The 25931-nt window shown below is 39.6% G+C and overlaps 1 protein-coding gene across 1 annotated transcript in view; it reads right to left on the bottom strand.

The window, feature by feature from the left end:
* LOC128689697 (hemolymph clottable protein-like) overlaps positions 1-23115 on the bottom strand; it is a 53884-nt gene extending 30769 nt beyond the window's left edge. Inside the window, exons 1-15 of the mRNA XM_070087695.1 lie at positions 23058-23115; positions 22743-22900; positions 22311-22513; positions 10428-10532; positions 9961-10174; positions 9379-9549; positions 9157-9270; positions 8743-8826; positions 7930-8108; positions 7567-7594; positions 5778-5948; positions 5445-5651; positions 5029-5214; positions 4624-4829; positions 3217-3322 (exon numbers count right to left, since the gene is read on the bottom strand). Of these exons, the coding sequence (XP_069943796.1) occupies positions 3217-3322; positions 4624-4829; positions 5029-5214; positions 5445-5651; positions 5778-5948; positions 7567-7594; positions 7930-8108; positions 8743-8826; positions 9157-9270; positions 9379-9549; positions 9961-10174; positions 10428-10532; positions 22311-22513; positions 22743-22900; positions 23058-23115 (2190 nt within the window). The remainder of the gene's footprint in view (positions 1-3216; positions 3323-4623; positions 4830-5028; positions 5215-5444; positions 5652-5777; positions 5949-7566; positions 7595-7929; positions 8109-8742; positions 8827-9156; positions 9271-9378; positions 9550-9960; positions 10175-10427; positions 10533-22310; positions 22514-22742; positions 22901-23057) is intronic.
* Positions 23116-25931: the final 2816 nt, after the last annotated feature.

The raw sequence follows: 25931 nt of genomic DNA, 5'->3' as shown, positions 1-25931 counted from the left end.
ACCACACATTGCCCTCAGACATGACATCTCCACTGCCTCCAGCCTTCTCCTCGCTGCAACATTCATCACCCATGCTTCACACCCATATAAGAGTGTTGGTAAAACAATACTCTCATACATTCCCCTCTTTGCCTCCAAGGACAAAGTTCTTTGTCTCCACAGACTCCTAAGTGCACCACTCACCCTTTTCCCCTCATCAATTCTATGATTCACCTCATCCTTCATAGACCCATCCACTGACACGTCCACTCCCAAATATCTGAATACATTCACTTCCTCCATACTCTCTCCCTCCAATCTGATATCCAATCTTTCATTGCCTAATATTTTTGTTATCCTCATAACCTTAGTCTTTCCTGTATTCACTTTTAATTTTCTTCTTTTGCACACCCTACCAAATTCATCCACCAATCTCTGCAACTTCTCTTCAGAATCTCCTAAGAGCACAGTGTCATCAGCAAAGAGCAACTGTGACAACTTCCACTTTATGTGTGATTCTTTATCTTTTAACTCCACGCCTCTTGTCAAGACCCTCGCATTTACTTCTCTTACAACCCCATCTATAAATATATTAAACAACCACGGTGACAACACACATCCTTGTCTAAGGCCTACTTTTACTGGGAAATAATTTCCCTCTTTCCTATGTACTCTAACTTGAGCCTCACTATCCTTGTAAAAACTCTTCACTGCTTTCAGTAACCTACCTCCTACACCATACACCTGCAACATCTGCCACATTGCCCCCCTATCCACCCTGTCATACGCCTTTTCCAAATCCATAAATGCCACAAAGACCTCTTTCGCATTATCTAAATACTGTTCACTTATATGTTTCACTGTAAACACCTGGTCTTCACACCCCCTACCTTTCCTAAAGCCTCCTTGTTCATCTGCTATCCTATTCTCCGTCTTAATCTTAATTCTTTCAATAATAACTCTACCATACACTTTACCAGGTATACTCAGCAGACTTATCCCCCTATAATTTTTGCACTCTCTTTTATCCCCTTTGCCTTTATACAAAGGAACTATGCATGCTCTCTGCCAATCCCTAGGTACCTTACCCTCTTCCATACATTTATTAAATAATTGCACCAACCACTCTAAAACTATATCCCCACCTGCTTTTAACATTTCTATCTTTATCCCATCAATCCCGGCTGCCTTACCCCCTTTCATTTTACCTACTGCCTCACGAACTTCCCCCCCACTCACAACTGGCTCTTCCTCACTCCTACAAGATGTTATTCCTCCTTGCCCTATACACGAAATCACAGCTTCCCTATCTTCATCAACATTTAACAATTCCTCAAAATATTCCCTCCATCTTCCCAATACCTCTAACTCTCCATTTAATAACTCTCCTCTCCTATTTTTAACTGACAAATCCATTTGTTCTCCAGGCTTCCTTAACTTGTTAATCTCACTCCAAAACTTTTTCTTATTTTCAACAAAATTTGTTGATAACATCTCACCCACTCTCTCATTTGCTCTCTTTTTACATTGCTTCACCACTCTCTTAACCTCTCTCTTTTTCTCCATATACTCTTCCCTCCTTGCATCACTTCTACTTTGTAAAAACTTCTCAAATGCTAACTTTTTCTCCCATACTACTCTCTTTACATCATCATTCCACCAATCGCTCCTCTTCCCTCCCGCACCCACTTTCCTGTAACCACAAACTTCTGCTGAACACTCTAACACTACATTTTTAAACCTACCCCATACCTCTTCGACCCCATTGCCTATGCTCTCATTAGCTCATCTATCCTCCAATAGCTGTTTATATCTTTCCCTAACTGCCTCCTCTTTTAGTTTATAAACCTTCACCGCTCTCTTCCCTGATGCTTCTATTCTCCTTGTATCCCATCTACCTTTTACTCTCAGTGTAGCTACAACTAGAAAGTGATCTGATATATCTGTGGCCCCTCTATAAACATGTACATCCTGAAGTCTACTCAACAGTCTTTTATCTACCAATACATAATCCAACAAACTACTGTCATTTCGCCCTACATCATATCTTGTATATTTATTTATCCTCTTTTTCTTAAAATATGTATTACCTATAACTAAACCCCTTTCTATACAAAGTTCAATCAAAGGGCTCCCATTATCATTTACACCTGGCACCCCAAACTTACCTACCACACCCTCTCTAAAAGTTTCTCCTACTTTAGCATTCAGGTCCCCTACCACAATTACTCTCTCACTTGGTTCAAAGGCTCCTATACATTCACTTAACATCTCCCAAAATCTCTCTCTCTCCTCTGCATTCCTGTCTTCTCCAGGTGCATACACGCTTATTATGACCCACTTCTCGCATCCAACCTTTACTTTAATCCACATAATTCTTGCATTTCCACATTCATATTCTCTTTTCTCCTTCCATAACTGATCATTCAACATTACTGCTACCCCTTCCTTTGCTCTAACTCTCTCAGATACCCCAGATTTAATCCCATTTATTTCCGCCCACCGAAACTCCCCTACCCCCTTCAGCTTTGTTTCGCTTAGGGCCAGGACATCCAACTTCTTTTCATTCATAACATCAGCAATCATCTGTTTCTTGTCATGTGCACTACATCCACGCACATTCAAGCATCCCAGTTTTATAAAGTTTTTCTTCTTCTCTTTTTTAGTAAATGTCTACAGGAGAAGGGGTTACTAGCCCATTGCTCCCGGCATTTTAGTCGCCGCCTCATACGACACGCATGGCTAACGGACGAAAGATTCTTTTCCTCTTCCCCATGGACAATAGACGGTAGTACTTCCCTGGGTGGTTGCTGTCTACCAACCTACTACCTCATATATATATATATATATATATATATATATATATATATATATATATATATATATATATATATATATATATATATATATATATATATATATATATATATATATATATATATATATACATATGTGTGTGTGTGTGTGTGTGTGTGTGTGTGTGTGTGTATATTCAACGTTGTATCCATTATAAAAATCTTTCTTTAAGCATTCTAGTATCACAAGTAGAACAAACACTGACTATAAATATTTATATAATTTATATTTAAATAATTATTCACCATGACTGTAAATGGATTTTCATATCTTTCTATTTATGAGATTTGAATATATTTGCATTCACTTATTACTGTTAATGACTTATCGTATCTTTCTATTCATGAAATCTGAATATTTTTGAAAATTTTTTTTTCTTACCTCACAATTGCTGAGAATGTCTTGGAAGAAAATACTAGCAGAGTGACTGAGGGAGAGAGTGACTGGAGGTTTGATCAGGTGAACCACACGAGCAGCATTCTTGGACCTGAGGGTAAAGTACAATGATTCAGACACTGAGAAATGACAGTATCTATTGTTGTTGTTGTTGTTGTTGTTGGACCTTTGAAGCGTAATGAATACAATCTTCCTGGACGTCGGAAGTACCATAAATGTAACATTTCTGAGCCAGTGAAGCATCATAACTACAACGTTTCTGGACATGAGAAGTACCAAAGCTGTAACATTTCTGGGCCGTCATGTTGACGGCTTTGACGGGACCTGAGCTAGAGTTCGTCACAGCCATGCTACCGGGAGATTCATTTGTAAAAAACTTGCATTTGTGGACACAGTGGTGCCTATGCTAACCTTCCTATGGTGTAGAAATATACCTAGTTGGATGAATCTTATTGAAGCTAGCTGGCCCAGTGGCTTACGCGACGGTCTGGAGATTTGAGACTCTCTGACCGCGGGTTCAAACCCCACCCGTGGTATGGTTTGTTTGCAATCGTGTCATTACGATTTATTGAGTCATTTCTGGGCCTTTAGAAGAACTATAAATGCATTGCTTGTGGACATACAAAGTACCATAAATGCAACATTGGTAAACATGTGGAATACTATAAATGAAAATTTTTTGAAACTAAGAAACAAATGTAGAATCTGAGACCCTGAAAAATAAACATCAGCAGCACTTAGATATTGTATAATCCGTATGTACCGATATTTTTTCAGGGCACAGTAAAAAAAACTCTAATTGCTTTTAATGTTATGCAGTCTTTTCACTGGGAAGGGGTAATAAACCATTTGCATCCACAGAAATAGTTACATCTGGAGGCCAAAATCAAGAGCCACTCGAACACCGACAATTTAATCTTTGAGACTTCAATAAAATTATAAGTTTTTATATTAACTCAGACATTGAAATGGTTTTCTTTCATATATACTCACTATTCAAATTTAGTGCTGTAACTCACATCTTTATAGACGCCTGAAAATTTGTGGTAACAAACATAGCCATCTGTTACTTCATCCTCGGTTCATAGTAAATGACAACAATAACAATGATTCATAATAATTTTGATCTTCATTGGTATATTAAAAGATAATCAGAAACTGTTAAGGATAGATTAAAAAGCTAAGCCACGAATCAGAGACTGACTGATATTACTATTTACTGATGCGAGATTTAGGTCATGACACGACTAGGAGGCGACTATTAATAGTTCTTGGAACTTTTAGTGAAACCATTGAACCTCTTCGTAAACTGCATTTGATTATATTCATTTAGTGCATAACTGGGCTTTGTTTTTAATAATAGGACTGTAATCCATAGCTCTGGGCACTTACACGGGAGAGGTACCATGAGCACGAGCGGTAATGGTAGCAGAGACGTAATTGGCCACTTGGGAGGATGGTTCGTGCCAGGTAGAGACCGCTACTCGTGTCCACCAACCAATGCTGGGTTCCATGTATGACAAGGCTATGAAGGCAGCTATGCGAACTTCAGTGTTTTCTCCAATATTCTCAAATACTGGCATCAGGATGTCGAATGCCTGAGTGAGACATCTTAATTATATCCTCCATCAAATATTAACGAAATGAAAATTCATTTAATGTTTTAGAACAATATTATGCAATTTATTTTATCAGGTGAGAAAGAGGCTTGCATCATATGCTTCTAGATGATTAATTATAATAAACAGTATGAAACAATTCAGTATTCATTTTATCTAAGAAGGAGGTATGTCTTACCACATTATAAGCAGTTCTGGGAACGTAGACACCACTCAGGCCCACGATAGCATTTACCCTTAGGATAATGTTCTCGTTTTTGGTTCCAAGGGCGATAGGCTTCAGAACGTCTATTGTCTGAGGAGTGCGTAGATTTATAAGAGCTTGGAGGTACACGAGTCTTATCCACACAGGGAATTCCTCATCCTGGAAATAAGAAATATGTTAGAAACTTGAAAAAGAAAAGAAAAACGTCTTTCATTAGTCTAATAATTAAAAATATTGGAACAAAAAATTTTTTTTTCAGAATAAGACGTTGACGAGCAAGAAAAATGAGTGACAGCTCACCAGATCATGAGCATTTATCATTTTTTATGTACAAAGTTATCATTCACTGCCAATGAGCAGCAAAGAGGTTTAGATGCTAAATAGCTCACCTGTACACCTTGTGTCAACGCTGGAAGGTAGCTGTCGAAGACGATATCTGGGTTACAGGTATGCTGCGAGTCACAAGTATTGTCACTAAACACCTTCCGCTTGTCAGAGGAAAGACACAGCTCGTAGGCTAGCGTAGCGAAGTTCAGCAGGGCGGTACTTACGAGCACCTGGTCATCCTCTTCCCAAGAAAGTTCTTTTACAACATCCTTGAAAAGACATGCAAAATGAGATTGCAATTTGAATCCGCTTTGCAACATTCGACAATTTCAACTGTAGTTATAGCAGACAGATTTATCACTTCAAAACACCTTCAAACCTCAGCTGAAACTTACTAAGATTTTGGGAACAAGCAGCGGATTCTTGACGCTTAGATGAATAGTGTCGAAGAAATTTTGCGCAATTGGATCATGCGCTTTTCTGAAATTTAAGTCGCTGATCTTTTCCAAGATGTAGCTGATGGCTGGTTCAGTTCCAGCTGCGATCAACACTCGTAGAAGATGTTCCTATAAATAAAACATTAAAATTGCAGATATATAAATTTGCTTATCATTTATGTGTCTGTAAGTTCATCTGAATATCTGCATAAGTGTTTTTGTATAATTATCTTGTTGTAAATAAATAGCAGAATATGTGGGTCTGGAGAGTCGTTTTAAGTGTGTAAAGTTCTTAGGTTCGAACCTATGAAGTTTGACAAGGGAGATGTGAGTGTAGGTACCTGGCTGAGGTGCCAGGTACATACTCTCGTATGGTTTGCGCTAATTTCACTCCATTCCACCAGCAGACACATGCGCTACTGAATAAACCAAGTAAATTATTATTATTCTTTCGTCCTTAATCCACGTTTAAGTTTTTATTACATTCAGGGGAGCACTAAACAATTAAACCTGAAAAACTCTTCGGATATCCGAAGTTATCAGGTTTAAGTCAAGAAAGAGGAAGGTTGTTCAGTTTTCTAGGATTCACTAACAGCCAGACATCTTCATTAAATGATATTTATTGTAGTACTTTCCCTGTTACTTAAGAATAATTTACTAATTTGCGCATCAGGAGTATTATTCGTTTTGGGTAAGTAGAAATGTATAAATTTTTGCTGACGCTGATCCTAGTCATACGATGACCTGCTCAATGGATATTTGGGTCATTTCACAAAAGCTTTCAGCTGGCACACTAGTTATCCCCGTAAAAAAAATTCACTTCATATATTGTGATAGTAGGTTTTCCACCCAATTAAAAAGACAGAGGCTCATTACAAGTAGTTCGCATCAGAATTATCAGTCTTTCGTGGCAGTGTCGAAGGCTTTCGTACACTCTAAAAGAAAATGAAATCTGGCCATCTTTCTCTTACTTTCTAATCTCCAGGAGTTTGTAACGTAATTCTAAATGTTAAGTTTAATTACCTTTTAGTTATTGCCTATTTGTAGCTACAAGAGCAAAGCTAATCTCATGGTATTTCGCCGTCGGTATTTAGGGTAAAGTTTACTTACTATTTTGTTCAGGTATCAGAAAATAAAGGCCAGTAGTCTTGCCAGAGTGCAAAACGTTTAGCATTAATACCTAGTAGTAAAAAGACACTCAAAGTAAAGATATTTTTATTTAGAAAACCATTAATTCGTAAAAATGTTTTTTTCCCCTAGATGGTTGATGTCCACCAACCGAATATTGTTGTTTACCAGTCTACTGCCTCCCTGGATGGTTGTCTACCAGCCTACATGACAGGAGACTAGAACCTCCCTGACAAGTTGTTGTTAATAATAATAATAATAATAATAATAATAATAATAATAATAATAATAATAATAATAATAATATATTTATTTACTACAAGTACATGTACAAGGTATACAGGTCCAGCTGCTTGTTATGCAGAGCATTTCGGGCAAATTAGGTCAGTTTTTTCCTAGGATGCGACCCATAACAGTCGACTAACACCCAGGTACCCATTATTACTGATGGTTGAATATGGACAACCGGTGTAAAGAAACACACCCAATGTTTCCGCCCCTTTGCCGGGAATCGAACCCGGACACTCACTGTGTGGAGCGAGAACTTTTGCTTCCATGTGGGATTTACCTACTCGATGATCAGTGTTTTTATTCTCTTGTTCTCTTGGTATTTCATTACCAGTGAGCAATTATTCTGAGATGAAAACCTAATGATTGATATTAATTAAAGCAGTATCAGTAATGCGACAACCATGTATCTCTTAATTCTAAAATCAGCTAATTTAGAATCAAGAGAATTGACGAAACGTAACTAATGGCCCCGACAGTGAAAAGAACTAAAGCAGGACTCATTCTACGTAACTTCTTGCAGAGGGTCATTGCATAATATTCGATCAGATTATTTTTATCATCACGGGGAATTGCTAAAACATTATGGGTCTCACCGAACCTGGGGATTAAGGAAAGGTGAGGGTGGCTTAAACTTCATTCCTAATGAGCTCTTCCCCCCATTACACTAGAGATTCATCAGAGATTTACTTACTGTTTCCTATCTTGATGTTCACCCTGTCCAATCTGGGAAAACACGGACTCGATCTCTGGTCGACTGAGAAAGCCTGCGGCTTCAACCAAGAGTTTCAGATCCTTCACCAGTGGGTCTTTGCTGTATGGGAATGTTGTTGTTCGTTTGGCTAACAAGTCAAGATGACTGATGACAAGGTTCTGGAATGATTGAATTAATAAGGATTACTCTTATCTGCTTGCATTTTAATTAGTTAAGAGCTGTTACTACACCTCTGTTCTCATCAAAACCCGGCCAGAAAAATGTATCCGTTGCAGAACTAATTTACTGGTTTACATTTCCTTTATTTTAGAGCAGCAAACATACTGTGAACAAAAAGTTTGTGCTTCAAGCCAGTCAGAGACCCTGATTTTCTCAGGTGTCTTGATTTCATAAAAAGATTTGCTATGAAAACATGGTCCAAACATGAGTCAGTCGACGAATGATTAATTTATACTTCTCTCTCTCTCTCTCTCTCTCTCTCTATCTATCTCTCTCTCTCTCTCTCTCTCTCTCTCTCTCTCTCTCTCTCTCTCTCTCTCTCTCTCTCTCTCTCTCTCTCTCTCTCTCTGCTCCCCACTTACCCAAAATGATAGAATGTAACATGCACCACAACAGAGTTGCATGTGCACCTCATCTAGGATTCACGTACATTTCACCTGGACACGTACACCTTACATAGATCGCGTACATACCTCACCATACATGTACATCAAATCTGGATGTTATGTACACAATGCCTGGGTTTCATGTATATCTCTTCCCGAGTGGACACACATCAGTGTTCCCACTCACCTTGATTTCAGTAATGCCATGACCGTCGATGGGGACTCCAGTGACCAGCTGTTCCAGGCTGGGATGTAACTCATGACCTGGTTCCTGGTAGAGGAAACATACATGACTGTAGTGATGCTGCACTCCTTATTTTTATTAATGATGCGAAAGTAGCTTTACTGATGCATGCTATTATTATTATAAAGAAAATGAAGCGCTAAGCCCACTAGGGTCATACAGCTACTGACGCATACATGGCTTTCCATATGTACATTTGACTTTTTTTTTCCACGTGTTGCACATTTGACTTTGTTTTTTTTGTACAAATGTAGCACATATGACTATTTGCTGCACACGTGACTTCACGATTTACTTATTTATATTACCCTTTTGTATCTTGAAGACAAAAAAAAAATATTAGTAGTGAAAAAATACCTGTAAGTCGGTGAGAAGATGATCAACTTCATAATGGAAGGAGTTGTGGTTCACCGACGGGTAGTCGATGGCAAACACTCGAGAGATGCGTCGTACTGCTCTCAACTCCAGCGTCTGCAAGACGCAAAGTTGTTGTGTGAGGTGATGCTGACGCATTATGCAATAAGGCGCATTATATAAAATTATCGACTAGAGAGACAGGGTAAGAGAGAGCCACATTACCTGGTTGGTGAAGGTTGTGATATGTTCTTCAGAAACACTGCTTGTGAACGCACTAACAGAACCCTCGATGAGGGCGTACTCGATACGTATGTCTCTGTGATTACCACGGAGAAGGTAGGTGGCGATGGAGGTACGACGGATGCTGTGGTCAGTATTCGTGTTACCGTGGATCTGCAAATGAAAATATTAAACTCAATAACATTAATAATAATAATACAATAATAATCCTGCTGTTACTGCCGCTACTATTACAGCAAAACTACCGCTGATCCTCCTACCGTGATATAGATAGTCAAAAGAATCTGTAATTGACTGAATCTACAACGATGATGAGGAATAAAAATGAACGGACTCAGTAGTAACTCAACCTACTGCATTGTAAAGGAAATACCGAATAATTATTATAAGATGACAGTAAATGTCGACAAACTAAAGGGGTAGGAGACACGAATGCATACACTTAGAACACCTTTACTGACGACGTTTCGACCGTGGGACCCTAAACAAGGTTCCAGCAAAGATGTCTTAAAAGTGTGCATTCATATCTGCTTCACCTCTCGAAGTACTGAAGGAGATCCTTACCTCCCATTTGACAAGATCTTCACAGGAATCGAAATCGACAGTTCTCGACAGGTACCAGAGGGTGTTGTCGATTCGATCAGGCGCTGTTAACTTTTCAGGCGATGGCGTCTTTGTGCCTGTTTTTGTGCCTGTCGTCTTGGTGCCTGTCGTCTTGGTGCCTGTCGTCTTTGTGGTTTTAGAAGTGGTCTTGGAAGGAACCTTTGATGATGTATAACTTTAAAAAAAAAAAAAATTAAAGTTGGTTAATTGTCACATCAGGAAAAGAGGACACTCACCAGCTCAGTTTACTCAATGAATCTGGGATTCGATTAATGCCAACACTCACCTAAGAGTCCGAGGTAAACATTTCAACAAAGGGAATTTTATTGCATTCTAAATTGCTTGAGTCAATGTTAACAATATCAGAGGATTGATCACTACTTGCAGATTATCTTAATGAGGAAGAAGTTCTACTGTATGAATCTCACCTTCCCAAATCTTGTTCATCTCGCTGGACGTCTTGCTCTACCACTGTATCCCTCTCCCTGTTCTCCCTAGCCGCCTCTTCCTCAGGCACACGGAAAAGAGAGTACCTGGTGGTGTAGATACAAGAATTCATGAGGCATATATGTCAATATGTATTCCAGTAGTTATCTGCTGAAAATTCATCCCTCGTTCCTCAAAACAAAATAATAATAATAATAATAATTATTATTATTATTATTATTATTATTATTATTATTATTATTATTATTATTATTATTATTATTACTATTATTATTATTATTAGAAATAGTAGTAGTAGTAACAGTACTAGTAACAGTGGGAAAATCAGTAGTCATAGTCGTAGTAGTAATATTAGTAGTGGTATTAATAGTAGTAGTAGCAGCAGCAACACAAATGCGAGTACTAGAAGTAGTAATAGTGGTAGTAATAGCTGCAGCAATAGTAGTGCTAGTATTAGTGGTAGTAATAATAGTGGTAGTACCAGAAACAGTAGTGCTAGTATTAGTAGTAGTAATACTAGTAGTAGTAGTAGCATCAGCAACAAGAGTGATAGCAGTAGTACAGTAATAGTAACAGTAGCAGCATCAGTGTTAGTACAGTAGTAGTAGTAGTAGTTGTAGTAGTAATAATAATAATAGTAGTAATAGTAGTAGTAATAATAATAGTAGTAATAGTAGTAGTAATGGTTGTTGTTGTAGTAGTAGTAGTAGTAGTGGTAACTTACCAACTGAAACAGTCTCCATGTAAGCTGTCTTCCTTCACACTAAAAGTTGACTTCGCAAAGATGTTAGGATTCCTTCGAAAGGTGCCCTGAAAGACAACACCATAATTAATGATATTTCCCTTCACACACACACACACACACACACACACACACACACACACACACACACACACACACACACACACATAAACACACACACACACACACACACACACACACACACACACACACACACACACACACACGCACACACACACACACACAAACACACACACACACACACACACACACACACACACACACACACACACACACACACACACACACACACACACACACACACACACACACACGCAAAAACCAAGTGTGCTAGGGAATGGAAGAAATATAGAAGGCAAAGGACCCAGGAGAATAAGGAGAGCAGTCGTAGAGCCAGAAACGAATATGCACAGATAAGAAGGGAGGCCCAAAGACAATATGAAAACGACATAGCAGCGAAAGCCAAATCTGACCCGAAACTGTTGTACAGCCACATCAGGAGGAAAACAACAGTCAAGGACCAGGTAATCAGGCTAAGGAAGGAAGGAGGAGAGACAACAAGAAATGACCGTGAAGTATGTGAGGAACTCAACAAGAGATTCAAAGAAGTGTTCACAGAGGAGACAGAAGGGGCTCCAGAAAGACGGAGAGGTGGGGCACACCACCATGTGCTGGACACAGTGCACAAAACCGAGGAAGAAGTGAAGAGGCTTCTGAGTGAGCTAGATACCTCAAAGGCAATGGGGCCAGATAACATCTCCCCATGGGTATTGAGAGAGGGAGCAGAGGCGCTATGTGTACCCCTAACAACAATATTCAATACATCTATCGAAACAGGGAGATTGCATGGAAGACAGCAAATGTAGTCCCAATCTTTAAAAAAGGAGACAGAGATGAAGCATTAAACTACAGACCAGTGTCACTGACATGTATAGTATGCAAAATCATGGAGAAGATTATCAGGAGAAGAGTGGTGGAACACCTAGAAAGGAACGATCTCATCAACAGCAGCCAACATGGTTTCAGGGACGGGAAATCCTGTGTCACAAACCTACTGGAGTTCTATGACATGGTGACAGCAGTAAGACAAGAGAGAGAGGGGTGGGTGGATTGCATTTTCTTGGACTGCAAGAAGGCGTTTGACACAGTTCCACACAAGAGATTGGTGCAAAAACTGGAGGACCAAGCAGGGATAACAGGGAAGGCACTACAATGGATCAGGGAATACTTGTCAGGAAGACAGCAGCGAGTCATGGTACGTGGCGAGGTGTCAGAGTGGGTACCTGTGACCAGCGGGATCCCGCAGGGGTCAGTCCTAGGACCAGTGCTGTTTCTGGTATTTGTGAACGACATGACGGAAGGAATAGACTCTGAGGTGTCCCTGTTTGCAGATGACGTGAAGTTGATGAGAAGAATTCACTCGATCGAAGACCAGGCAGAACTACAAAGGGATCTGGACAGGCTGCAGACCTGGTCCAGCAATTGGCTCCTGGAGTTCAATCCCACCAAGTGCAAAGTCATGAAGATTGGGGAAGGGCAAAGAAGACCGCAGACGGAGTACAGTCTAGGGGGCCAGAGACTACAAACCTCACTCAAGGAAAAAGATCTTGGGGTGAGTATAACACCAGGCACATCTCCTGAAGCGCACATCAACCAAATAACTGCTGCAGCATATGGGCGCCTAGCAAACCTCAGAACAGCATTCCGACATCTTAATAAGGAATCATTCAGGACCCTGTACACCGTGTACGTTAGGCCCATATTGGAGTATGCGGCACCAGTTTGGAACCCACACCTAGCCAAGCACGTAAAGAAACTAGAGAAAGTGCAAAGGTTTGCAACAAGACTAGTCCCAGAGCTAAGAGGTATGTCCTACGAGGAGAGGTTAAGGGAAATCAACCTGACGACACTGGAGGACAGGAGAGATAGGGGGGACATGATAACGACATACAAAATACTGAGAGGAATCGACAAGGTGGACAAAGACAGGATGTTCCAGAGATTGGACACAGTAACAAGGGGACACAGTTGGAAGCTGAAGACACAGATAAATCACAGGGATGTTAGGAAATATTTCTTCAGCCACAGAGTAGTCAGTAAGTGGAATAGTTTGGGAAGCGATGTAGTGGACGCAGGATCCATACATAGCTTTAAGCAGAGGTATGATAAATCTCACGGCTCAGGGAGAGTGACCTAGTAGCGATCAGTGAAGAGGCGGGGCCAGGAGCTTGGACTCGATCCCTGCAACCTCAGCTAGGTGAGTTCAACTAGGTGAGTACAAAGGTTTGCAACAAGACTAGTCCCAGAGCTAAGGGGTATGTCCTACGAGGAGAGGTTAAGGGAACTCGACCTGACGACACTGGAGGACAGGAGAGATAGGGGGGACATGATAACGACATATAAAATACTGAGAGGAATTGACAAGGTGGAGAAAGACAGGATGTTCCAGAGATGGGACACAGCAACAAGGGGACACAGCAACAAGGGGACACAGCAACAAGGGGACACAGCAACAAGGGGGCACAGTTGGAAGTTGAAGACACAGATGAATCACAGGGATGTTAGGAAATATTTCTTCAGCCACAGAGTAGTCAGTAAGTGGAATAGTTTGGGAAGCGATGTAGTGGAGGCAGGATCCATACATAGCTTTAAGCAGAGGTATGATAAAGCTCACGGTTCAGGGAGAGTGACCTAGCAGCGACCAGTGAAGAGGCAGGGCCAGGAGCTTGGACTCGACCCCTGCAACCTCAACTAGGTGAGTACACACACACACACACAAACACACACACACACACACACACACACACACACACATATATATATATATATATATATATATATATATATATATATATATATATATATATATATATATATATATATATATATATATATATATATATATAGGTAGTAGGTTGGTAGACAGCAACCGCCCAGGGAGGTACTACCGTCCTGCCAAGTGAGTGTAAAACGAAAGCCTGTAATTGTTTTGCATGATGGTAGGATTGCTGGTGTCTTTTGTCTGTCTCATAAACACGCAAGATTTCAGGTATGTCTTGCTACTTCTACTTACACTTAGGTCACACTACACAAACATGTACAAGCATATATATACACACCCCTCTGGGTTTTCTGCTATTTTCTTTCTAGTTCTTGTTCTTGTTTATTTCCTCTTATCTCCATGGGGAAGTGGAACAGAATTCTTCCTCCGTAAGCCATGCGTGTTGTAAGAGGCGACTAAAATGCCGGGAGCAAGGGGCTAGTAACCCCTTCTCCTGTATATAATACTAAATGTAAAAGGAGAAACTTTCGTTTTTCCTTTTGGGCCACCCTGCCTTGGTGGGATACAGCCGGTGTGTTGAAAGAAGAAAGATATATATATATGTATATATATATATATATATATATATATATATATATATATATATATATATATATATATATATATATATATATATATATATATATATATATATATATATATGCAATAAAATCACAGTAAACAGGCGATTTCAGAATATGCAAAACAACCACTGTGAAAGAATAGGGAAAATCCAAGCGCTTTCGTGTGTATATATATATATATATATATATATATATATATATATATATATATATATATATATATATATATATATATATATATATATATATATATATATATATATATATATATATATATATGCAATAAGATGACAGTAAGTAAACAGGTTGTATCACAATATGCAGACCAACAGCTGTGAAAAACATAGTGAACGCTCAAGCACTTTCATAATTTCTGATTTTATCAGGAAACTGTAAAAATAATAGAACAGCAGACGGTATATAAGGGCGAGATTACACCTCGTGGTCAACATACGACACCTCACTCTTCTCTTTATGATTATGTGGGTGAGATGGTCAAGGACCTGTTAAACATAGCTCATTTTTTTATTAACACATCAGCCGTCTCCCACCAAGGCAGTGTGGCCTAAAAAAGAAAAACTTTCACCATCATCCACTCCATCACTGTCTTGCCAGAAGGGTGCTTTACACGACACTTCCCTTCTCCAGGACTCAAGTCCAGCCTGCTGGTTTCCTTGAATCCCTTCATAAATGTTACTTGCTCACACTCCAACAGCACATCAAGTTCTAAAAACCATTTGGCTCCATTTGCTCCTTTCTAACACACTCACGCATGCTTGCTGGATGTCCAAACCCCTCTCAAACTAAACCTTCTTTACCCCCTTGCTCCGATCTTTTCTAGGCCGACCCTACCCGGTCTTCCCTCCACTACAGATTTATACTCTCTCAAAGTCATTCTATTTCGTTGAAGCCTCTCTACATGTCCGAACCATGTCAAAAACTCCTCCTCAGCCCTCTGGCAATCCTGCAGCTCCTTTTAATTTCCAAACTAACAATTCTCTGCATTATATTCACACCACACATTGCCCTCAGACATGATATCTCCACTGCCTCCAGCATTCTGCTTGTTACAACATTCACCACCCATGCTTCATACCCATATAAGAGTGTTGGCATAACTATACTCTCATACATTTCCCTCTTTGCATTCATTCACGAAGTTCTTTGTCTCCACAGATTCCTAAGTGCACCACTCACCTTTTTTCCCTCATCAATTCTATGATTCACCTCATCTTTCATAGACCCATCTGATGACACGTCCACTCCTAAATATCTGAATGCATTTCACCTCGTTCATATTCTCTCCCTCCAATCTGATATCCAGTCTTTCGTTACCTAATTTTCTTGTTATCCTCATCATCTTACTCATTCCTATATTCACTTTTAATTTTCTTTTTTTTACACACCCTACCAAACTCATCCACCAACCTCTGCAACTTCTCTTCAGAATCTCCCAAAAGCACAGTGTCATCAGCAAAGAGTGTAACAACTCCAACTTTGTGTTAGATTCTTTATCCTTTAATCCCACACCTCTTGCCAACACCCGAACATTCACTTCACTTACAACCCCATCTATATATATATTGAACAACCATGGTGACATCATACATCTTGTCTAAGGCCTACTTTTACTTAGGAAATAATCTCCCTCTCTCCTACATACTGCAACTTGAGCCTCACTATCCTCGTAAAAACTCTACTACTTTCAGAACCTACCTCCTATTCCATACATTTGCAACATCTGCCACATAGCCCCCCTATCCACCCTGTCATACGCCTTTTCCAAATCCATAAATGCCACAAAATCCTTTTTGCCTTTATCTATATACTGTTCACCTATATGTTTCACTGTAAACACTTGATCTACAAACCCGCTACCTTTCCTAAAGCCTCCTTGCTCATCTGCTATCCTACTCTCCGTCTTACTCTTAATTCTTTCAATAATAACTTCACCATACACTTTACCAGGTATACTCAACATACTTATTCCCCTATAATTTTTACACTCTTTTGTCCCCTTTGCCTTTATACAAAGGAACTATGCATGCTTTCTGCCAATCCCTATATAAGTTACCCTCTTCCATTCATTTATTAAATAAAAGCACCAACCACTCCAAAACTACATCCCCACCTACTTTTAACATTTCTATCTGTATCCCCTCAATCCCAGCTGCCTTACCCCCTTTCATTCTACCCACTGCCTTACGAGCTCCCCCACACTCACAACTGGCTCTTCCTCCCTTTTACAAGATGTTATTTCTCCTTACCCTATACACGAAATCACAGCTTCCCTATCTTCATCAACATTTAACAATTCCTCAAAATATTCCTCCCATCTTCATGATACCTTTAACTCTCCACTTAATAACTCTCCTCTCCTATTTTTAACTATCAAATCCAATCGTTCCCTAGGCTTCCTCAACTTATTAATCTCACTCCAAAACTTCTTATTTTCAAAAAAAAGTTGTTGATAACATCGCACCTACTCTCTCATTTGCTATCTTTTTACATTGCTTCACCACTCTCTTAACCTCTCTTTTTCTTTTCATATACTCTTCCCTCCTTGCATCTCTTCTACTTTGTATAAACCTCTCGTGTGCTAACTTTTTCTCCCTTACTACTCTCTTTACATCATCATTCCACCAATAGCTCTTCTTCCCTCCTGCACCCACTTTCCTGTAACCACAAACTTCTGCTGAACACTCTAACACTACATGCTTAAGCCTACCCCATATATCTTCGACCCCATTACCTATACTCTCACTAACCCATCTATCCTCCAATAGTTGTTTACATCTTACTCTAACTGCCTTTCTTTTAGTTTATAAACCTTCACCTCTCTCTTACTTGCTGCTTCTATTTTCCTTGTAACCCATCTACCATTTACTCTCACTGTAGCTACAACTAGAAAGTAATCTGATATATCTGTGGCTCCTCTATACACATGTACATCCTGAAGTCTACTCAAAAGTCCTTTATCTACCAGTACAAAGTCCAACAAACTTCTGCCATTACGCCCTACATCATATCTTGTATACTTATTTATCCACTTTTTCCTAAAATACGTATTTCTTATAACTAAACCCCTTTCTATACAAAGTTCAATCAAAGGGCTCCCATTATTATTTACACCTGGCACCACAAACTTACCTACCACACCCTCTCTAAATGTTCATATATATATATATATATATATATATATATATATATATATATATATATATATATATATATATATATATATATATATATATATATATATATATATATATATGCAATAAGATCACAGTAAACAGGTGATTTCAGAATTTGCATTCGTGACTACTCACATTGTCAATGTGAGTATTTTAAAATCATCTGTTTATTGTGATCTTATTGCATATATATATATATATATATATATATATATATATATATATATATATATATATATATATATATATATATATATATATATATATATATATATATATATATATATATATATATATATATATATATATATATATATATATATATATATATATATATATATATATATATATATATGTCGTGCCGAATAGGCAGAACTTGCCATCTTGGCTTAAATAGCAACACTCATCTTGCCATATAGGACAAGCGAAAATTTGTGTATGCAATAATTTCGCCAAAATCATTCTGAACCTAACGAAAAAAATATATTTCACTTTGTTTGTTTAGTATTAAATTATTATAAACAAATCTAAAATATATTTGGTTGGGTTAGGCTAAAATAAATTGTTCTTGTTGTAATAAGGTTAGGTAAGTTTTCTAAGATTCTTTTGGAGCAAAATTAAAAATTTTTACATTAACATTAATGAAAAATATATCTTTAAACGTATAAGAGAAAGTTTTAGAAAGGACTTAATTTTAAATGAGTTTTGCTAATTGACAGTTTTACATATTCTGCACGACATATATATATATATATATATATATATATATATATATATATATATATATATATATATATATATATATATATATAATATATGTATATATATATATATATATATATATATATATATATATATATATATATATATACATAGTTGTACTATAAAAACAATTAAAATTTGTGTGTCTATTATTAGGTGTGTGTGTGTACTCACCTATTTGTACTCACCTATTTGTGGTTGCAGGGGTCGAGTCACAGCTCCTGGCCCCGCCTCTTCGCTGATTGCTACTAGGTCCTCTCTCTCCCTGCCCCATGAGCTCTATCATACCTCGTCTTAAAACTATGTATGGTTCCTGCCTCCACCACATCACTTTCTAGGCTATTCCACGGCCTGACTACTCTATGACTGAAGAAATACTTCCTAACATCCCTTTGATTCATCTGAGTCTTCAACTTCCAATTGTGACCTCTTGTGTCTGTGTCCCATCTCTGGAACATCCCGTCTTTGTCCACCTCGTCTATTCCGCGCAGTATTTTATATGTCGTTATCATGTCTCCCCTGACCCTCCTGGCCTCCAGTGTCGTCAGGCCGATTTCCCTCAACCTTTCTTCATAGGACAATCCCCGTAGCTCTGGGACTAGTCTTGTTGCAAACCTTTGCACTTTCTCTAATTTCTTGACGTGCTTGACTAGGTGTGGATTCCAAACTGGTGCTGCATACTCCAGTATGGGCCTGACGTAGATGGTGTACAGAGTCTTAAACGAATCCTTACTGAGGTATCGGAATGCTATCCGTAGGTTTGCCAGGCGCCCGTATGCTGCAGCAGTTATCTGATTGATGTGCGCCTCAGGAGATATGCTCGGTGTTATACTCACCCCCAGATCTTTTTCCTTTAGTGAGGTTTGCAGTCTTTGGCCATCTAAACTATATTGTGTCTGCGGTCTTCTTTGCCCTTCCCCAATCTTCATGACTTTGCATTTGGCAGGGTTAAATTCAAGGAGCCAGTTGCTGGACCAGGCTTGTAGCCTGTCCAGATCTCTTTGTAGTCCTGCCTGATCCTCGTCCGATTCGATTCTTCTCATTAACTTCACATCGTCTGCAAACAAGGACACTTCTGAGTCTATCCCTTCCGTTATGTCGTTTACGTATACCAAGAACAGCACAGGTCCTAGGACTGACCCCTGTGGAACCCCGCTTGTCACAGGCGCCCACTCTGACACCTCGTCGCGTACCATGACTCGTTGTTTCCTCCCTGTCAGGTATTCTCTGATCCATTGCAGTGCCTTTCCTGTTATGTGTGCCTGGTCCTCTAGCTTTTGCAGTAACCTCTTGTGAGGAACTGTGTCGAAAGCCTTCTTGCAGTCCAAAAATACGCAGTCGATCCACCCCTCTCTCTCTTGTCTTACTTCTGTCACCTTGTCATAAAACTCTAGTAGGTTTGTGACACAGGATTTTCCTTCCCTGAAACCATGCTGGTTGTCAATTATACACTTGTTTCTTTCCAGGTGCCCCACCACTCTCCTCCTGATGATCTTCTCCATGACCTTGCATACTATACACGTTAGAGATACAGGTCTGTAGTTTAGTGCCTCATGTCTGTCTCCCTTTTTAAAAATTGGGACTACATTTGCCATTTTCCATACCTCAGGGAGTTGCCCAGTTTCAAATGATGTGTTGAAGATCTTTGTTAATGGCTCACACAATATCTCTGCTCCCTCTTTAAGGACCCATGGAGAGATGTTGTCTGGTCCCACCGCCTTTGAGGTGTCAAGTTCGCATAGCAGCTTCTTCACCTCCTCCTTGGTTATATGTACCTCATCCAGCACTTGCTGGTGTGCCCCCCTGTTCTGATTTCTTGGAGTCCTACTGGTTTCCACTGTAAATACCTCTTTAAATCTTGTGTTGAGCTCCTGACATACCTCTCGGTCGTTTCTTGTGAATTCCCCATCACCCTTCCTCAGTCTGATTACCTGGTCCTTGACTGTTGTTTTCCTCCTGATGTGGCTGTACAACAGCTTCGGGTCAGTCTTTACTTTTGATGCTATGTCATTTTCATATTGTCTCTGAGCCTCCCTTCTTATCTGTGCATATTCGTTTCTGGCTCTTCGGCTGATTTCTCTATTCTCCTGAGTTCTCTGTCTTCTGTACCTTTTCCATTCTCTAGTACACCTAGTTTTTGCCTCCCTACACCTTTGGGTGAACCAAGGACTCGTTCTGTTCTTCCCATTATTTCTGTTTCCCTTGGGAACAAACCTCTCCTCTGCCTCCTTGCATTTTGTTGCTACATAGTCCATCATTTCTTGTACTGGTTTTCCTGTCAGTTCCCTCTCCCACTGAATGTCTTGAAGGAAGTTCCTCATGCCTGAGTAGTTCCCCCTTTTGTAGTTTGGTTTTTCCCAGCCTATTCCTGCTACTCTCTCCACTTGGAGCTCAACTATGTAGTCGAAGCACAGAACCACATGATCACTAGCTCCCAGGGGCCTTTCATACATGATACCCTCGATGTCCGAACTACTCATGGTGAATACAAGGTCCAACCTTGCTGGTTCATCCTCTCCTCTCTCTCTGGTAGTGTCTCTAACATGTTGATGCATGAGGTTCTCCAGTACCACATCCATCATCTTGGCTCTCCATGTTTCGGGACCCCCATGGGGCTCCAGGTTTTCCCAGTCAATCTCCTTGTGATTGAAATCACCCATAACTAGTAACTTTGCTCCCCCCATGTGTGCTCTCCTGGCCACCTCGGCTAGTGTGTTGATCATTGCTCTGTTGCTCTCATCGTATTCTTCTCTTGGCCTCCTGCAGTTCTGTGGTGGGTTGTACATTACTGCAATTATCACCTTATGTCCCTCAGACTGGATTGTTCCTACTAAGTAGTCCCTTTCGCCCATGCCATCCATTCCTTCCATTTTCTCAAAACCCCACTGGTTTTTAATGAGCAGTGTGTGTGTGTGTGTGTGTGTGTGTGTGTGTGTGTGTGTGTGTGTGTGTGTGTGTGTGTGTGTGTGTGTGTGTGTGTGTGTGTGTGTGTGTGTGTGTGTGTGTGTGTGTGTGTGTGTGTGTGTGTGTGTGTGTGTGTGTGTGTGTGTGTGTGTGTGTGTGTGTGTGTCTCTCTCTCTCTCTCTCTCTCTCTCTCTCTCTCTCTCTCTCTCTCTCTCTCTCTCTCTCTCTCTCTCTCTCTCTCTCTCTCTCTCTCTCTCTCTCCCTCTCTCCACCCACCGGACTGTCAACACCATGGTACTCAAAGGGTTTCTCCAGGAGTTCTTTGCCCTCCACCAGAGGATGGTAATGTATGGGGAGAGGAGCTTGAGTGTCGTCACATTCCAGTACGTCGTGGTATTCTCCGACTTCGATGTTGTCCAGCTGTAAAGACAAGAAATTATTGCTCTGTGTTCATACCTCCCAGGAGTCACGCTATCTGGTCACCCGGAAGATTGTCTCAGTCTTTCCCATTAAGATTGTCTCACACAGTCTGCTCCTGGAAGATTATTTCAAACAGTCTTTCTCTGGAAGATTGTCTCAAACAGTCTGTCCCTGCAAGATTGTCTCAAACAGTTTTTTTCTAGAAGATTGTTTCAGTCTTTACCTGGAAGATTGTCACAAACAGTCTTTTCGTGGAAGATTGTCTCACATTTCCTCCCCGTACACACATTGATGTACGTCTCCCCAGTGAATTTTTTATCTCCCCAGTTATCTTCTCTAGGAAAAATGCGTCACATCCTCTGCCATTTTTTTGCAGGAAAATATCTCACCTGACAACACTCTGAAAACCCTCTCACCTTTCTAAAGATGCCTGACAACACTCTGACAATCTTCTCACCTTTCTAAAGATGCCTGGCAACAATGACAACCCTCTCACCTTTCTAAAGATGCCTGACAACATTCTCACAACCCTCTCACTTTCTCGACATGTTTCATCACCAGTTATATTATGATAGCGTTCCACACTTCCTGCCCCATAGAAAAATGCCTCTCTACCTGTCTGAAAGAAAGTATCAACTCGTTAAATCCCTTGTAAGAATGTCTCCCATCAGCTGGAACAGTCATACTCCCATAGCCATTTGAAAGAATGTCTGCCACGATCTACCCATCTGCAAGATTGTCTTTTTACTTCCCTAGTTGGAAGAAGGTATCCCATCATTTTTCTTCTTGGTAGAATGTATCACATCAATTGCTCAATCTTTACGGACTGCCTCTCATTTGTTACTCACCTTGAAAAATATCTTGTGATCTCCGGTCACCTGGACGGTAACATCAGCCTGCAAACCTGCTCCAGCGAACTGGTGCAAAAGGCTTGGAATACCGGAGGCAACCCTTCCGCTGTACCGGTACTTGTACTCCAGGTTAGCACGCAAGCCCCAGCAAGCTCCTGTCAGTGTACACAACGGATATCTTAACACGCTGACATCTTTATCAATAATCATGAAAAAAATTAGTAAAACGGCTAACACACTCGTGAGAGAACATTTAGATCTGTAGGCAATATGAGCATCATTTTTTTCGAGATTTTGAATCGATGTTTATACTGTCAGCGGCGCAGCCACGGACAGATGAGCTGAGAGCTAATGGGCCTAAGGGGTACATCGGACTTTTTTTTTTTTTTTGTCCAATTTAATTTTTTTTTTTTTGTAGATTTAGGTATGTCTATTGTATGTTAATAAAACATTGGTAGACATTCTAGAAAAAATAAATGAATAAAAAATAAAATACGAAAATTTTGATTTGACAACAATTATGGCCAATTTGCCCGGGGTCAAATTGTCTTGGTCAGTATCTACGGATAAAGCAACCTCCATTTTGTGTTTGGACGATTTTGCCTCCAGTTTCATCCCCCCAAAAATAAACTTGGTAAGTTTTTTTAGTGATGAGTGTTGATTCAATGAGTATTCCTCCTCCAGGAGTCCATTCTTTGGTAACAAGTCGTCCGCGAATCCGGTTTATCGAGTGATTATTGGAATTACGGTTTTTTGGTACTTAACAACTACATAAACTGGAGAGGAGCACCACTTGTTGCTAAAGAAGTGGGACACCCAAAACGTTTTTGTTTTTTTGAGTCAGAACTTATCAATGCCGCTGATATTTTCAACCAGAGCAACGGTTTTTACAACTTAGGTAAACCTCTTGCCAGAAAATTACTAGGATGCTCGGTGTCAGTGTGATACCTGCCCTTTACCTCACTGCTGTTCAGTTTCTATATTGCTACTCTTCTCTTACCAGGTTAATCTGTTTGTGCCTTGATAATGACCATTGTGCGAGCGATACGTTGTCCAAAAAAATCAGTGTAACCGGATATGCGTCTCCTTTTCATCGTCACTGCATCTGATACCACAACACATTAAGTGTCAGGGGCCCAAGACTGTTCAGCTGCCTCCCAACATACATAAGGGAGATTACCAATAATCCCTGGTTGTCTTCAAGAGAGCGCTACTACTACCACTAGTATTACACCTCACTCTAAGCCTATATATATACCCTCTCTTTCCATGTAGATTATAGAGGTATGGGTGTTTGTGGGAAACAATCAGGCTGCAGCATTAGGGTTAAAATCAGCAGTTATTACCGGGATACCTCAGGGATGTGTTTAAAAGACAATATTCAAAATAAAGTTGCTAGTAATGGCAAATCAATTGATCAACAAACAAAGAGAGATAGTAGAGGGCAACGAGTGACTAACTCCCTTAAGGTTTACTATACAAATAGTAGGAGTCTAAGAAATAAGATAGATGAGCTAAGATTACTTGCAAGTGTAGGTAATATAGATATTATTGGTGTAACAGAGACCTGGTTCAACCTGAAAGATAGAGAAATGCTTTCTGAATGCAACATACAGGGTTATAAACTTCCACACTGATAGGCTCAACAGGAAGGGTGGTGGAGTGGCGATGTCAGAGAAAATTTAAATTGTTGTCTTAGACATGATATAAGATTTGAAACATCGAACACAGAATCTGTTTGGCTACAGTTTCTCGAGGGACGTGACAAATTAATTTTGGGTGTGATTTACAGGCCCCCAAACCTTGAGAGGGAGTGCAGTAAGCTGTTATGCGACGAAATTCATAAAGCATCTAGATATGAAAGTGTTGTGATAATGGGAGATTTTAACTTTAGACAAATTGATTGGAACAATATGACAGAAAATCTTGAGTCTAGTGACTTTCTTGATATGGTTCAGGATTACTTTTTAGAACAGGTTGTGACAGAACCAACTAGAGGAAACAATCTGCTTGACTTGGTTCTTGCCAAAAAAAATTCGCTAATTAATAATCTTGAGGTTAATGATGAGCTTGGGGAAAGTGATCACAAATCACTTAGTTTAATGGAATTACCCAGATAACTGCAATCAAATCTCTGTCCCACATTTTCGCTTGGCCGACTTCATGGGAATGAAAAATTACATGGGTGGGCTAAATTGGGATGTCCTGACTGTGGGTCAGGTAGGTGATCTTGGTTGCCAATATGACGTTTTTCAGAGCATAGTTCTAGCTGCCCAGACAACTTTTGTTCCAAGTAGGGAAATTAGATCTAACAAAAATGATACCATATTGATGAACAATAGATTAAAACATCTCATTAGTCAAAAGAGAGGCATATATAGACGTATCCAAAGAGGGGATGGGCAGTTAAGAAATCAATATATTCAATTAAAGAGAGAAATAAAAAAAAAAGGAATAAGAAAAGCAAAAAGGAATTATGAGGCTAATGTCGCAAGGGATTCAAAGACTAACCCAAAAGGCTTCTTTCAGGTATACAGAAGTAAGATTAGGGACAAGATTGGCCCACTTAAGAGTAACTCTGGTCAGATCATTGACAGTGATAAGGATATGTGTGAAATTCTCAGTACCTACTTTCTCTCAGTTTTCACCCAGGAAATTACTAGCGATATTCCTGAAATAATAGATTATGTAGAGCAGGATGATAATAAACTATGCACGATTGCGGTAACTAGTGATATGGTCCTCAGACAAATAGAGAAACTAAAACCTAACAAATCCCCAGGTCCTGATGAACTGTTTGCAAGGGTGTTAAAGGAATGTAAAGAGGAACTTAGCATACTTTTGGCTAATCTTTTTAACATATCACTACAAACTGGCATAGTGCCTGAAAAGTGGAAAATGGCAAATGTAATACCTATTTACAAGGCAGGTGACAGGTCCTTGGCTTCGAACTATAGACCAATAAGCCTTACCTCCATAGTGGGAAAATTTATGGAATCAATAATTGCCGAAGCAATTCGTAGCCATCTTGATAGGCACAGATTGATTAATGAATCTCAACACGGTTTTACAAAAGGGCATTTCTGTCTTACGAATTTACTAACTTTTTTCACTAAGGCGTTTGAGGAGGTAGATCATGATAATGAATATGATATTGTGTATATGGACTTCAGTAAGGCTTTCGAT

The sequence above is a fragment of the Cherax quadricarinatus genome, chromosome 22 (genome assembly GCF_038502225.1).
Source record: "Cherax quadricarinatus isolate ZL_2023a chromosome 22, ASM3850222v1, whole genome shotgun sequence".
Classification (NCBI taxonomy): Eukaryota; Metazoa; Arthropoda; class Malacostraca; order Decapoda; family Parastacidae; genus Cherax; species Cherax quadricarinatus.
This window is presented reverse-complemented; position numbering and strand designations above follow the sequence as displayed.